Here is a 14,300-nt window from a genome sequence, read left to right as displayed (position 1 = left end):
CTACATTGTCATAAATAACTCTATCAATAAAATCTATATGAGATTATACTTTCCACAACTTTCAATTAATTTCTGCACAGCGTAATTAAATATATATATATATCCATATTTATTTTATTTCTTTAGATACAAGTAAGTGGTAATTGTTCATTAAGCCCCTATGTAGGAATGTGTGATTACACAGTGCAAACAGATATGATGATGATGATGATATGCGGTAATCCATGGCATTCAGGCAACAGGACTGCAGCGGTTTGTAAACCCAGCTTTTCTAGCATACAGGTTTCCAATTTTATATGTCTAAAAAAATAAGATACATATAATCTTCCAGCCATGGCAAGTTCACATCACTGTCTCAGGTTCAGCTGATATCTTTTTTTGTTCTCTTTTATATTGTGATCCTTCATCTCGAAATACAGCCTGAAAAATAGCCAGGAGTGTTAATTTTCCACCGTGCGTGCCTCTGCGACCAACAAGGAAGTATACAAATGGATTTATAGCACTGTTGATAGAGCAGAACAAAGAAAATAAATCCATGATGGGGAACGGTGGCATAATATGGTGTTTGTACCATGCTAGTAGTAAGATTCTCATAGGCATTCCAAACACAAGAAAGAAAACAACTGTCACTGTGATGACCACATATAACTTCCTCGGCTGTCGTTGCTGAGAACTTTTCCATACTTTTAAAAGCAGAATCACACTTGATACTGTCATTGATGGAATGAAGATCATGAAGCTAAAGCAACAGATAATAATAAAGACAAATTTACATTCTGCACCAGATCCCTCTACTAGGCCTGTTTGGTTGTATGTAACATTGTAACAAAAAGCTACCTCAAGAGCACTAAGCAGACAAGACATGACCCATATAAAAGTGCACACAGCAGAAGATAGATGTTTTGGTCTGTTGCAGTGATACCATATAGGAAACAGGACAGACAGACATCTTTCAATACTGATAGTTGTAAGAAGGCATAAGCTGGTATTGTATCCAAATATGCAAGCTAGGATAAGTGTGTCAATCACATTGATAAAATGAACATCTTCATAGTGAGCTTCTAACCCTGGGGCTAGGGTGAAAACCATAGCAATAAAAGTCAATACAATGACAAAAAGCAGAAGGGCAGCATCAGCCATGGCAAGGTTAAAAATATATACTGTAGAAGTGTTCCTCTTTATCTTAAAAGAGAGGTACCAAACTACTAAGCTGTTTCCACACATGCCAATTATTGATATTATGATAGTTATGGGTGAGAGCACCATATTAAACACCGGTTTGAACAGCATGGTATGATTATTCCAGTACATTGTCTGTGTTAAGGTAGGTTGGTTGGTCATATTTTCTGGACCCATAGGAATGTACAGCAAGGAAATGGTGTGATCAGTTTGTCTCAGTGTTTTACGTGTCAGCGGTATTGCTAATGATCGCAGATGCATGGATCCAACATCTTGCCCGCAATGATGCACTTTAGTTGTTTAGCTGGAGTCATACTTGGAGTCCAGAAAATTTGCTTCATCTAGATGAGGAAAGTTTTTATTGGTGGTGGTAGAGCATATTCTTCTGTGGTCACTCTCAGCATTGTTTTTCATAGGCTGTGAAAGAAAAGTAGTATCATAATGAATCCAAAAAAGTGCAAACAGTAAACTAAGTAGAATATTTAAGTACTGTGGGAATTCGCTGTAAATAGCTACAATGGCAACAATGAAAGTATATATCCAGACATGACTCCCACCAACATACCTCCCTTTTCCACTCTAGAGTATGTCCTAGAATTTTTTTCACCTGTTATGACTCTCTGTGACTTTGTAACCAGGCTTGTAAAGTTCTTCCATTAGTAGCTCCTGAGAGCTCAGTTCCCATTGATTTAGGTACACCCCCAGAACTACACCTCATAAGAGCCCTTTCCCTTATGCAACCTGTGTGGGCAGACTCTCTGGGAGCAAGGCATTAGCATCGCTTGCCAATTAAAGAAATCAGTGTATTCATGTGAAGTATGACAGAGAGTGGAGGGAATAGGTAGACTTCTGTAGTCCAGCAGTCAGGGCTGATAGTGATGGTTGGGATTTCAGTGCAGCAAATGCACTATGTTGTTATCCCAATTAGGATTTCTGGCAAATAAGCAGTTATTTATCTGTGCATTTTTAAAACATTGGGGAAAAGAGCATTTGTTGGATATATGGATATATAGATTATATATATACATGTTTTTCTTTATTTTGCCCTGGCATACACTTTAAAGGAGAGGCATGGCATACCATTTACTAAATATGCATTGTGAATAGCTATTAACCTGTTTCTACTTTTTGCTTTTAAATGATCTTTTAGTAGTCGAAGATATTCTCCATAAATTGTTGTGCCTGAAGCAGGACATTTGCTTCTGTGTGTAGTGGATGTAAGTATTCAAGAAACACTAAGCCGTTTAATCCATCAGCTCCCTCCTCACTTATTCCATAGAAAGCTCTAATTAGAATTCTGCACATGTAGAGAAATTCATTTTAAACTTAGCAAAGACAAATGTAAGTGTAACATTGCACAAAAACCAACCAAGATTAAAAATATAATTTTTTTTGGTAGCAGTTCATTATCACTGTCACCGAGTCGAATGCTGCACTTGACTGAGAAAGCTGCACAACATTTTATTCAGCCTGCCTGTATATTACTGTTGTGTGTGCATACTAAAGTTTTTGCACTAGTGATCCACTACTCTACAGAATTGTGAAAAGCTACTTGCTCTCTTTAGTATTCCATTTTTTTGAAAGTCTGTTGATATTAGTTGCTCTTTCTTTTTCAGAAGCAGGAACACTATGAAAGTTCTCTTAGGTATGGGGAGGTTGACCTTACAGATATGACTCCACATTGCTCAAACAGGCAAATAGACATGTAAATTTTGTTTTGTTACGATTGCAAATTCAGATGCAATTTCGTGAATTCGGACATTTGGATGCGTCGGAATTCCAATGAGGCCGAATGCAAACTAATCCAAATGTTCTTTTAACAAAATTTTGGATCATCTGGATTTCATTCAAAATTAAACTAAATCGGACACGTGACTAAAATGAATTTCTGAAAGATCCGAATCCAAATAACAAAACAAAACGGCGTTCAGACCTGAAACTAGGAAACCCGAAAGAATGATAAAATCCCAAACAAAACCAATTTTGTATATGTCTACAGGCGAGCATACATGTTTGTGTCTATAGACCAGATGTGAACAGACTACTGTAAGAAGAAAAATAGAATTTGTCTAATTGATCAAATCTCCAAGACAATGGTTGGCTACTGCTGTCTATAGGTGCCATATGCATGAGATGGTTGCCTATTTCAGCTTAAGAGGTCAGATCACCTGCACACAAAAACATGCAGCTCCAGAATGCTCTGCTCTACTGGTCAATGAGTAGGATGTAATTATTCTTACCTACACTGATTTTTCCACTTCTGGTCACTGACCTCTTTAGGACATTACTGGTCATGTTTTTGCTGGACTTGGCCATACAGTGCAATGGCTGTATCCAAAATAACTACCTGTGATTCTCTACCGTTAGGCCTGCTGTATGTGCAACTTTTCAGGGGAGCACCGGTAATGTCGCAGCCTGTAAACTGGACTTGGCCATACAGTGCAATGGCTGTATCCAAAATAACTACCTGTGATTCTCTACCGTTAGGCCTGCTGTATGTGCAACTTTTCAGGGGAGCACCGGTAATGTCGCAGCCTGTAAACAACAGTGACAGATAAACTGAGGGTTGTGAATTTTTACATTCTCCTGAATATATATGTACAGATTTATCCAATCTGTAGACAATCATACAATGGATGATTCTAATGCTGGCCTGGATTCCCACATTTAGGGATTCTTCTTGGATCAGACAGATATACAGGCAAACGATTTTAAAAAATCTGAATCGGTAATTAACTCACACCTGGTATACATTGTTCAGCTAGAGGTAGCTTTTTCCATATAAACATATTTACTGCTGTGTGATGAAATGTAAAAAAAAATATTGACGGGTCCCTGCCTTAAGTTGGAGTATCCCCAGCTAAATTTAGAGTTGTTTGCTTCTAGGTTGTAGGCAGCCTGAGCTATGTTTATATTTTCTGTGTTCATTGGGATTTGTTTTAAGATCAAGACATTAATTTTTTTTCTGCCTGCTGCTACTGAGTTGTCTCCACTAGTTACTGTGAGAAGCAACAACGTATTGAGCTATGAATATTTATCTACCTTGGCCAGTCAATGAGGGTTTAATTCCAGTGATGTGAGCTGAGAAGAGTGGCCAAATATTTGGAGGATTATTCTGGAATGGTCTTTGTTAATCAAGTCCATCTAAATCTGCTAGTGTTGGCCAGGTTACCAGCTGAAAGTATAGGGAAAAAAGCCCAATAAAAGAAAATGCAGCCATTTAAGGAATGGTAAGCTGCAATATATATATAATATTTCAGGGGTTTAGATATACTTTATAGGATTTACTTGTAACTAGGTTGCTGCTACTGAAACATTAGCGCCACTATCAACTGTGAAATTATTGAGAGGCTGCCACTCAAAAAATTAGAGCTACCATCCATTTTTGTTGCTTATATAAGAAGGCCTTGGATATTTTGCTGTTTGTGGGTACTCTGTACCCATAATCCTCTCTTCACCCCTAATCCTCTCTTCACATGTGTATTAAGTAAATAAAATATAAAAAGACTAAAGGGAAGGAAGCCTAATTATCGCCGTTGGTATATTGTCGAGTCCAGCTATAGGGAGGGTTACCACTGAGAGCAGCAGGGGAACCCATCATAAACCAGCAGCTTCTCTGGGGATAGTGTAACAATAATATGCAACCTCTTGAATACTTCAGATTATACATAAGAGCTCCCATGATGCATATCAGTTCAAACTATTTTTGAAAGTTGTTCAATTGTTAAAATACAAGATTAGTACGTCTGTCTGTCCCATTCACTCATTGCCATGTGTTGACCTGCATTTCGTATGAGTTTTTGTGTGTATTTTCCTAGGGGGGGCTTGTTCTCATGCAGCGGAAGCACACAAAACACATTTTCATGTAGTATTAAACTCTCAATCTTTTTTTCAAGAATTAAACCAGATCAAACAAATCTACATTGCCCAGAAAAGTATTGCTTTACATTGTTGCCCAACCACTTACAGTCATTATGTTTCTTAACAGCCGACCCCGACAGCCGATCCCTGAACTTCCTGCCCACAAGCAACAGAACACTCTGCAACAGCTGTCCATTTGTTACCTGCAGGACATTCCTGTGTAATATAATGTGTACTATATCTAATAGGTATGATATCAGTAGAAAAGGAGCGCTCTTATTCTAGGTACTTAATATTTTATTTCTATGATGGTATATGCCATAAAGGGGCTACAAAGGGGCTGCAGCTGCAAATTATTTATTGCAAATGACAGAAACTACAGCACATGGATTGTTTGTGTCTATATATGCACATTCAGTGATATGTGTTCCAGTTACATTAGCTTTAGGCCAATGATACTGGCTGATTATCTTTATACAATAAATTGTTTGAATATTAACTTCAAATATTCTGTCATAATCAAAGTGACTATTTATGAAATGAGGCTGATTTACAAAGGGAGCTGAGAATTTTCACACAAACATTGGATAATTGAAGTGTGAATATTCTCAATTCCTTCAGCTAATCAGTCTCATTTATTTATAACTCCTTTTAATAAATCAACCCAATAATCTCAGTAGTGTAGATGTTGATGTACTGTAGACGTAGTACATTACATACTCAGGTACCCATATCCTAATGTATATTTTCACTTTTGCAGCCAAATTTCTTTACATTTGTGACATGTTCCTATTCATGTAGCATAACTTAAAAACATTTTTAAAATGCTGTTTACATTTTTAGTGCTTTTTTATTGCTTAAGAGCTCTTGCACAGGGGCCCCAGTACCTATACATTGTAAATGCCGGTGTATTCCCACTGGCAGAGAGTCCCAGGTGCTGCATACAGCCTCACATTAAACTCAATGGCTGTAAGGACTTGTGGGCGAGCATACGTTGGCATTACATAAACCTGCTCATGTGCACATATGTAGAATTGTGCATGTAGAGTGGGTGCATCTGAGATTTTTTGTATGAAATATGCTGTCATTTACAGTGTATGGGAGCCGCCACCCATTTGCAAGAGCCCTTAACCATTTGCCTGTTTGAATATAAACGGATGTACAGCATGTGCTTGGATGCAGGTCACATACAGCATTTTTTTTCCTGGTCGCACAAGCCCCCTAGTGCACGCGTGAGCGGGGCACAGTACAAATTTTAAACAGCTGTCGACGACTGTAGAGCCGCCCGATCGCTTGTATGCTACGTGGGAGTGTGTCAGCCCTTCTTTGCTGGCTTGTAAGCATGTTAAGTGTAAACAAAAAAAGTAGGGGAAAAAAGTCACATATACAAAAAACACACACAATTTTTTTAAAGACCCCTGTCGCCACGTACACACACAAACACGAACAAATACGAACACGTGGTGACTGCGCCTAACTACGAAAATGACAATTGCACCACACATGTTACATATCACTGCAAACATCGGAGTGAAAGCAATAATTCTGGGGCCATCAATCACTGTCAACACTAAATTGATGAGCGCTAAATGCTTTTAAAGTCTTGCGATTGGGCAATTTTGGGTATGGGTTTTTTCGTGATTTCACAGGAACATGCAATTTTAAGGCTTGACATGTTTGGTATCTATTTACCTGACATGACCCCGTCTTTTATATTTTATTTAAAAAAATTACTATTAATAAAGGCTTCATAGCAAAACATAGGGAAATGTTTTTTTCCCCAAAATTTTTGGTGCTTCTTTCTTTATATAGTAAGAAAAAAAAAACAGTGTCAATGTAATGATCTGAAAGGAAAGCTTTATCTTTCCCCCCAAAAATGTTATAAAATTAATTTCAGTTCAGTGCTGCATGATTGAATAAGTGTCAGTCAAAGTTCCTCAGCGCTGAATACTGATAAATGGCCTGGACAGGAAGGGGGTTTAAAAAGTGGTTAAAATCCTACCTAGTCTTCACAGATGTGATGGTAATGAGGGGGATGTGGAGTTAATGTTTACATAGTTAAATCAGCTGTATTGTGTCGGCAGATTTCATTATGCATTATAAACTAGATTTCAACACTTTCTGTCCTAACAAAGGGTTAAAAATGTGTAGGTCTTGGATTCTACACTGTATGTCAAAGAGGAAAAACTGACTCTTTTTGAAATTGCTCAGAATTGCTTGCAGTTCTGTATATAACTACTCCAAAGAAAACAAAAAAACAAAAACAAAAGAGAAAAGTAGGAAATATTAAAAAAAATAGTTTTAAGTTTGCTGTGTGAATGAGAACACATAACAAACATATAGTAGGGTTTCATTAAATGTGACTGCAATAGTGTAAATGCATTTTAAGTAGTTCCCAATGCTGTAAAAAAAAAGTGAGATTACCCTGAAGCCAGTTCCTGACACTACGGTATGATAATTCATTTTAAACACACACTGTAAAAACACTAATTTCTGCTAAGTAACCGGTTCTGTAAATATGTGCACGTATCTTAAAATAACGGATTACAGCATTAACAAAAGAACATTTTCACAGCCCTGAACATATACAGATTATTTCTTTCCATCACAAATGTACACAAAAGAATGGCACTCTAAACTTGGGAGTTTCAAATATTAAGGCCAAGTGTTCCAATATAAACACCTCATTCTTAGCCAACAATTACAACAATGAAGACAAAAGTTTAATATATGTCCTGCATGGGGAAAATGATCAAATCATACACAGGATAAGTACTTCTGAGATCTTATGTTTATTCTTTTTTTTGGCTACTATCACCAGAAATCTTGTTTGATAGGTCTTGTTTGATAGGTTTATACATACTTCAAAAAGCCCAACTCCAACCAAATCCTTTTATTTTGTTATGGTGACAGAAACTATCCCATTGGAGGGATTTCTACATACTTCCGCTACCATACCAGTGGTAGGTGTCATAAAAAAAGTATGCAAGCAAATGTACCCTATCTACTATAAAGAAAAAACACTACTGGCTGGTTCACAACCGCTCATATGATAAAACGCTTACACACTGGTGTGCGGTGTGCAAAAGAAGTGAGGAGCAGTGTGATGCATTGTTAAAATGCATCAGATTGTTTATTTTTTTAACACAGAATGACACTGAATTCAACTCTGTGCATCATAGTAGGTTGAGAGGTGCTTTGTCTATATGCGATGCGGTGAGTTGCGGTGAGTTGCACCTCAAAGTAGAATTATGGTGTGAACAGGGCATCAGGCCCATGTATAGAATCCTTCTGGTAGGGTGGGTCGAATTCCTGTACATTTTAAGATACATCTTTACAGTATTTATGCTTTTTCTGGAGACAAATAGATAACCTAATTACCAGATTACTCTTAAGATTACACATTGAAGTGAAAATAAAGTCGAAAGGTTTTTAAGCTATTTTTAAATGCTAATGAAATCACTTACAATGGATGCTGCTCCTTGATGTTTAAAAGTTTTAGCTTCCTGCAGAATCCGCTGGTCCCCTGAGCACTGGGCCTAATATAGACTCATTCACCTAACCAACCACTCAGTGTCTGCAGCCCCCCTCTGTCAATCCCTACACTGGCTTCCACTCGCCCAAAGGATCAAATTCAAAATATTAACAATCACTTATAAAGCCATCCACAACTCTGCCCCAGCTATATTTAAAACCTTGTCTTAAAGTATCACCCTAACCGTCCACTCCACTCATCCCAAGATCTCCTGCTTTCCAGCTCCATTGTCAACTCCTTCCATATTTGCCTCTAGGACTTCTCTAGAGCCTCTCCCATCCTCTGGAACTCTTTACCCTAACCTGTCCATCTATCTCCCACCTTGACTGCCTTTAGGCGTTCCTTAAAGACTCATCTCTTCAGGGAAACCTATCCCACCTCAACCTAACCACTGAACCATCACATTCTAAAACAATTCATCCCCTCACAGCTATCTCCTCATTTATAACTTCCCCCTCCCTTTTAGATTGTAAGCCGTCATGTGCAGGGCCCTCCTTACCATCTTGTCTTGAATTTTTTTGTGATTGTAATGTCTTTCTTATATTGTAAATCGCTGCGCAAACTGTTGGCGCTATATAAATCCTGTATAATAATGTTAATAATAATATCCTGTTTTAGGGTGGCTCCTTTCTCTTGCAGGGTCTTATGGAGCCACCCTTGTGTGTGTGTGTGCCCGTAAGCTGTTTCTCCACAAACACACAGACACAGCAAAGCAAGCAACTCTTCTGCTCCCTTCTCCTCCTTCTTCTTCCTCCCTCCTCCCTTCTCCAAGCTAGTAGTTGGAGACTAAGCTGTCCCTTTTGATTTTGTACTGGACAGTAAGTTCAGGGAAGCTAAGCTAAGAGAGTTGGGGCCAGCTGTTCAAAAGCATAATAACTATAAGTGGGTGGCAAACATTTAGAAAATACTTTGCTGAGCAATATATATTTGATCTGATATTTGTTTTGATCAAAAAGTTTGAGAGTTTAATACTACTTTAACCGCTTCCAGCATGTAACACCCCCTTACTTTCTAGGCCATTTTTCAGTACTGTGATAGTTTAACAGACAATTACTTGGTCATGTAACACTCTTCAAACTCTATACCCAAATGAATCTTATATCATTTATTGAGACACAGAGAGTTTTCTTTTGGTGGCATTTAATAACCATTAGAAGTTATTATTATTATCTTTACTACTATTATTATTATATTGTTTTTTGACAAATATAATTTCTGCATCTATACCTGATACAATATTAAAGCCAGTTACAGAACATTATATACTTTGTAAGAGACTTGTCTTTTCTAATAAACTCCCTTTTGGAAAAGAGACTAATTTATTTGTCAGACTTCTGTAAAGAACATTTTCTAAACAGCATTTAAAGTAAAAGCAAAAATACATATTAGAATAAATAAGCATATAAACAAGAATAACCTGACTTGGGCTAGCGTTTTTGAAATGCACAAATAGCACAACAACATATCTGCTACTTGTGAACAGAAGGGACATTAATTAACAAGGTTATTCACAAAAGGGTGAAGAGTTTGGAGAAGACAGGATAAGTGAACTATCTAGGCCAAAGTAGCTGATTTGGAAAAATTCTCCAATTCAGATCACGTTCCAATACAGCTTTGTTGTCCTAGATTGTTCACTTCTCCTGTCTTCTCCAAACTCTTCACCCTTTTGTGAATAACCCTGTAAATATCTGGAGATGCAAATAGAACATATTTGTACATGCCTTAACATTCCTAATGGCTGTTAAAAAAGGGGGCTTCGCACCTTAGGTGGAGAACCCCTATCCAATTTCCATTGAAAACCTAACATTGCCTCTAGAATAAAATACCCTGTGGGCTGCTATTATTTTTTTACAGAAAAAAAACCTCAAAACACTTGCATTCCTTGTGACCTGTAGGTGAGTGAGAAGAAATACAAATAACTAACCCCACACCAGCTAATCAGGTACCTGGGCCGCATATTTCACCACTGTTAAACATTAACCCGTGTTGACCCTTCCACTTTCCAAACTCAAATAAGCTAGCCCTCTACCTGGGTCTTCAGCCATATTCCACACCTGATTTAAAAGGAACAAAGTAAGCATTTAACTATGATCTACTTATTATTTTTGAAGCAATTAACTTACAATGCTGGTACAAATTGGACAAGAAGTTGAAAAGACAAACACACATTAGACTTCAATTAGAGTACTTTCTATTCCTAATATTATGTATTTGCAATTTGCTCCAATTTTAATGCTTTGTGAATGGAAATAAATATTAATACCCAATGGCTAAAAAAAAATACAGATACACTGTTGGTACAGCAAAAAGGGAAATGTTGAATGCCTTGTGGAATTGTTTTTAATTGATTCCTAGGGGTTGATTTACTAACCTTATAAACACACCACGAACATGTATACACCTCTGTAGTGTGTTCCCTCCCAGCATGATCTATGGGTGGAATCTAAACACCTTTGTAGTGTGTACACACCCAGCAGGTGTGTTGTGCAAAGCCCTGCATGAATTTGCAAGGTGATGTTGTTTAAATTAGCTCTATGTTGCTTGCGTTGATGAATGCAGGAATGTGAATGCATGAGCTAACCATTTTTGTCTAAACTGTGAAGCAGCATTATATACGCATCATGTGCATGATTTTTCCATATATGGCATTAGTGGAAATATGCTTTTAGAGACTTTTTGGTTGATAAATAAGTTTTGCTGTGTAAAAATCACACGCACCTAGTGCGTGCGTGTGTTTAGGTTAGTAAACACCCCCCTAGCATCAGTTGAAATGTCAGTGCCCCTTTATACACTGCAAAGAATGACAACACATATACCTGTGTGAAAGCAGTGGACTTTCTGCAGTGTAACTTTGTAGTGCTCTTGCACACTTCCTGCTGAGTGAGACCTACAGCTCACAGTCACTGCTGAATGGAGAACTTTAGATCAGAAGGACTGATGCAGACATCATGTTTGGCCAACTTGTCAGCAACTATGTGTAGCAGAGGTACGAACGCTGTTTTTTAAAAAGTGCACACTATTGCAGAAGCTTTAAAGCAGTGACCCAAGATCTGAACTGATGGACAGTAGCTGGAAACTGGAGAAAGTGCTGATTGGCTGCTGCTGTTTGTGTGCCCCCCCCAGCAACCAACCTCAGGTAAGACTTGATTTGTTCAGACTTTAGCTGTGATTGTTCAGTGGTTAGGTTGAGGTGGGATAGGCTTCCCTGAAAAAATTAGTCTTAAGGGATCGCCTAAATAATCGCCGGGATCACTTGTACAAAACAAGTGGCAGCTTTCCCGCTGTACATTTAGCCTTGCTTGGCCATAGCAGAGCTAAATGTAGAAAACAACTACTCGCCCGGCTCCTGGAACATCATGTCCTGGGCACCGGGAGATAGGGAATCCACACCCCTGCTGCCCCTCTTCTCCCTGCTGCCCCAAAGCCAGGTTGGCCTTGTGTATATATACACACTGAGTGGACAGTTTATTATGACCAACCTGAAGTTTGTAGGCAAATTAGCTATAATTTCGCGCTGAAGTTGCTATTTTTACTTGTGTATCACTCAGCTGTAGATCCTCAAATCATCTCTGAATTGGTGCTGACACTGTCCTTCCTTCTGGAGGGTGGCTACTTTTGTTCCACATGGTCCATATGTCAAAGTAGACACTGATCCTAGCATATGATTGCCGGCACAGGAGAAATACATTTTTAAGTATGCACCTTTGCTCATATTAAGTCTAAAAAAAATATTTCGTTTTTTTAGTTGTTTTTTTTCGGGGGGGGGGCTCCTGGCAACCAGTGACGTCAGTGAGCTGGGCGCAATCATGCAGGACAGAGGTACTGTGCACCACTCCACCACTGGTTATGCAAGTTATAAAAAAGCATCTGCTTGAGCGGTTGGTGTCTGTGATACAATCTTTGCGTGCCTATGAGATACAGCTATTGGCAATTAAATATTTTGCTATTTCAACTTATGGTGTGCTGGTGACATTTTTCTATTGAACAATCTTTGAGTGTGACACAATTTTCTTTTCCTTATCTTTAAAAAACAAGTTCCTGTCTGAGTTAGTTTCATAAACTTTAAATCCATTATTCTGCCATAATTCAGCAATTTACTAGACCTGACCAACTATGTTGATCATCTCTGTTTATGCCACAGAAGGGCTAAATTATTCTGTATGTTATATAACAATTCTGAAGGTAATATGAAACATTGGATTGCCAAACTCCAATTGTAAATACTGTCAATACAAAGAAATGTTTGTATAAGTATTAGGCACAGGTGGTTGACAGAATGGACACGTCGGTTGTTTATTGCACCCTATTCAGTAATTGTACCTAAAGCAGTGTGTTGACTGAAGTCTGCATTTACTTTCTATTCAGTCATTCATCTCTTTATGAGATCCGGGTGATCTGGCTTGCTTTGTGGGAATTATCTAATTGTGTAAAGGATTCCAGCTTCTTGACTTAATGCTGCTAACAGGGTCTTGACAACTTTCTCAAATTAAATACAATAATGCAAACATACAATACACAATTAAAGGTATGTATATACATTTGAAATTATTGTCAATTATATAGACATCCTTTCAGATGCATGGTGCATAATTGAAGAAGCCGAGGAAGTCAACATGTGCTTAACTGATTGCTCACTATACGTATTCAACCTGTGTGCTGAACATATAATGAGAGAAGCATGGTTGGAGGAAGATGATCGAGGTTTCAAGACTGGTGGAAGAGACATCAACAGTTTTCAATATGCTGATGATGCTATGCTCACAGCTGAAAATGTGGAGGACATCATCATGAGCGTCAGGAGAGAGAATTAAAGAACAGAGTGAAAAGATGAGACTTCAGCTAAATATCAAGAAAACTAAGATTGGTTTTCAAGAGGAATGACAGCTAACTTTAAAACTGACAGAGAAATAGTAGACAGCTTCTGCTTCTTTGGATAAGTTATTAACTGGGATGAGGTTACGGGGCCAGACTGATGTTCAGCTGAACTCTAAATTTTCAAAGATGCTTGCAATACGCTCCAAAACAAACATCCAATAATGACTTGTAGGGTGCTTTAAACTGTGGTCAGATGCATTACTGTGGCCACTAACGTTTTGTGAACAATGTGCCAGGGCCCTCACTATAAAAGTCAGCTCTCCTCCCGCAACCCTTTATCAGTGTTGGAGAATATTTTATTTCTATATATTTTGACTTTTAATTAAAGGGGAGCACTGAGATTAAATGTGATAAAAGAATAATCACAACATGAAAAACCTCCTAACATGCTGAGATAATAAAATACCAAATATGCAATATGACACTTGTGAAATGCAAACGTCAGCAGTGGATGTGTGTGATAGGTTATAAACACAAACCTCCTAATATATGTAGAAATCAGCATAAATATAATAGCAATCAGTTTGACAGCCAGGTACTGCTATGTTGCCTGGAAGCAGCTGTCCTAAGCAGGGCTCACCAGTCAGTTTGACAATAAAGTTCTTGGAGTAGCGGGGTTGTAGGTAGGTATAACCCTTTGCGAATATTTTGGGGAGGGAGGTAGTAAAGCGTAAGCTCAATAATACTGATCTTGAAAGGAAACCTAAAAGGAAACATGTATTGTGAAAATACAAAGGCTGCCATCACAGAATGCTCTTTTAAAAAAATGCAAGTTGCCCGCCTCTTTTAGGCTGATCCAAAAGCTCTAAAACTTACCTGAAACAAATATTAAGGTTTTTGCTTGCATGCT

General features: G+C 38.1%; 1 protein-coding gene across 1 annotated transcript; it reads right to left on the bottom strand.

The window, feature by feature from the left end:
* Positions 1-342: 342 nt before the first annotated feature.
* LOC108792696 (proto-oncogene Mas-like) lies at positions 343-1,290 on the bottom strand. The gene has a single exon (XM_018563527.1). It carries the CDS (start codon positions 1,288-1,290, stop codon positions 343-345), a length of 948 nt encoding a protein of 315 aa, XP_018419029.1.
* Positions 1,291-14,300: the final 13,010 nt, after the last annotated feature.

The sequence above is a fragment of the Nanorana parkeri genome, unplaced genomic scaffold (genome assembly GCF_000935625.1).
Source record: "Nanorana parkeri isolate BGI_ZX_2015 unplaced genomic scaffold, ASM93562v1 scaffold672, whole genome shotgun sequence".
NCBI lineage: Eukaryota > Metazoa > Chordata > Amphibia > Anura > Dicroglossidae > Nanorana > Nanorana parkeri.
The sequence above is the reverse complement of the archived record's forward strand: the minus strand, read 5'-3'. Positions and strand labels throughout refer to the sequence as shown.

What these genes read in the sequence shown, in the direction of transcription:
- LOC108792696 (XM_018563527.1), bottom strand. Translation starts at nt 1,290, where the DNA reads ATGCTGTTCAAACCGGTGTTTAATATGGTGCTCTCACCCATAACTATC.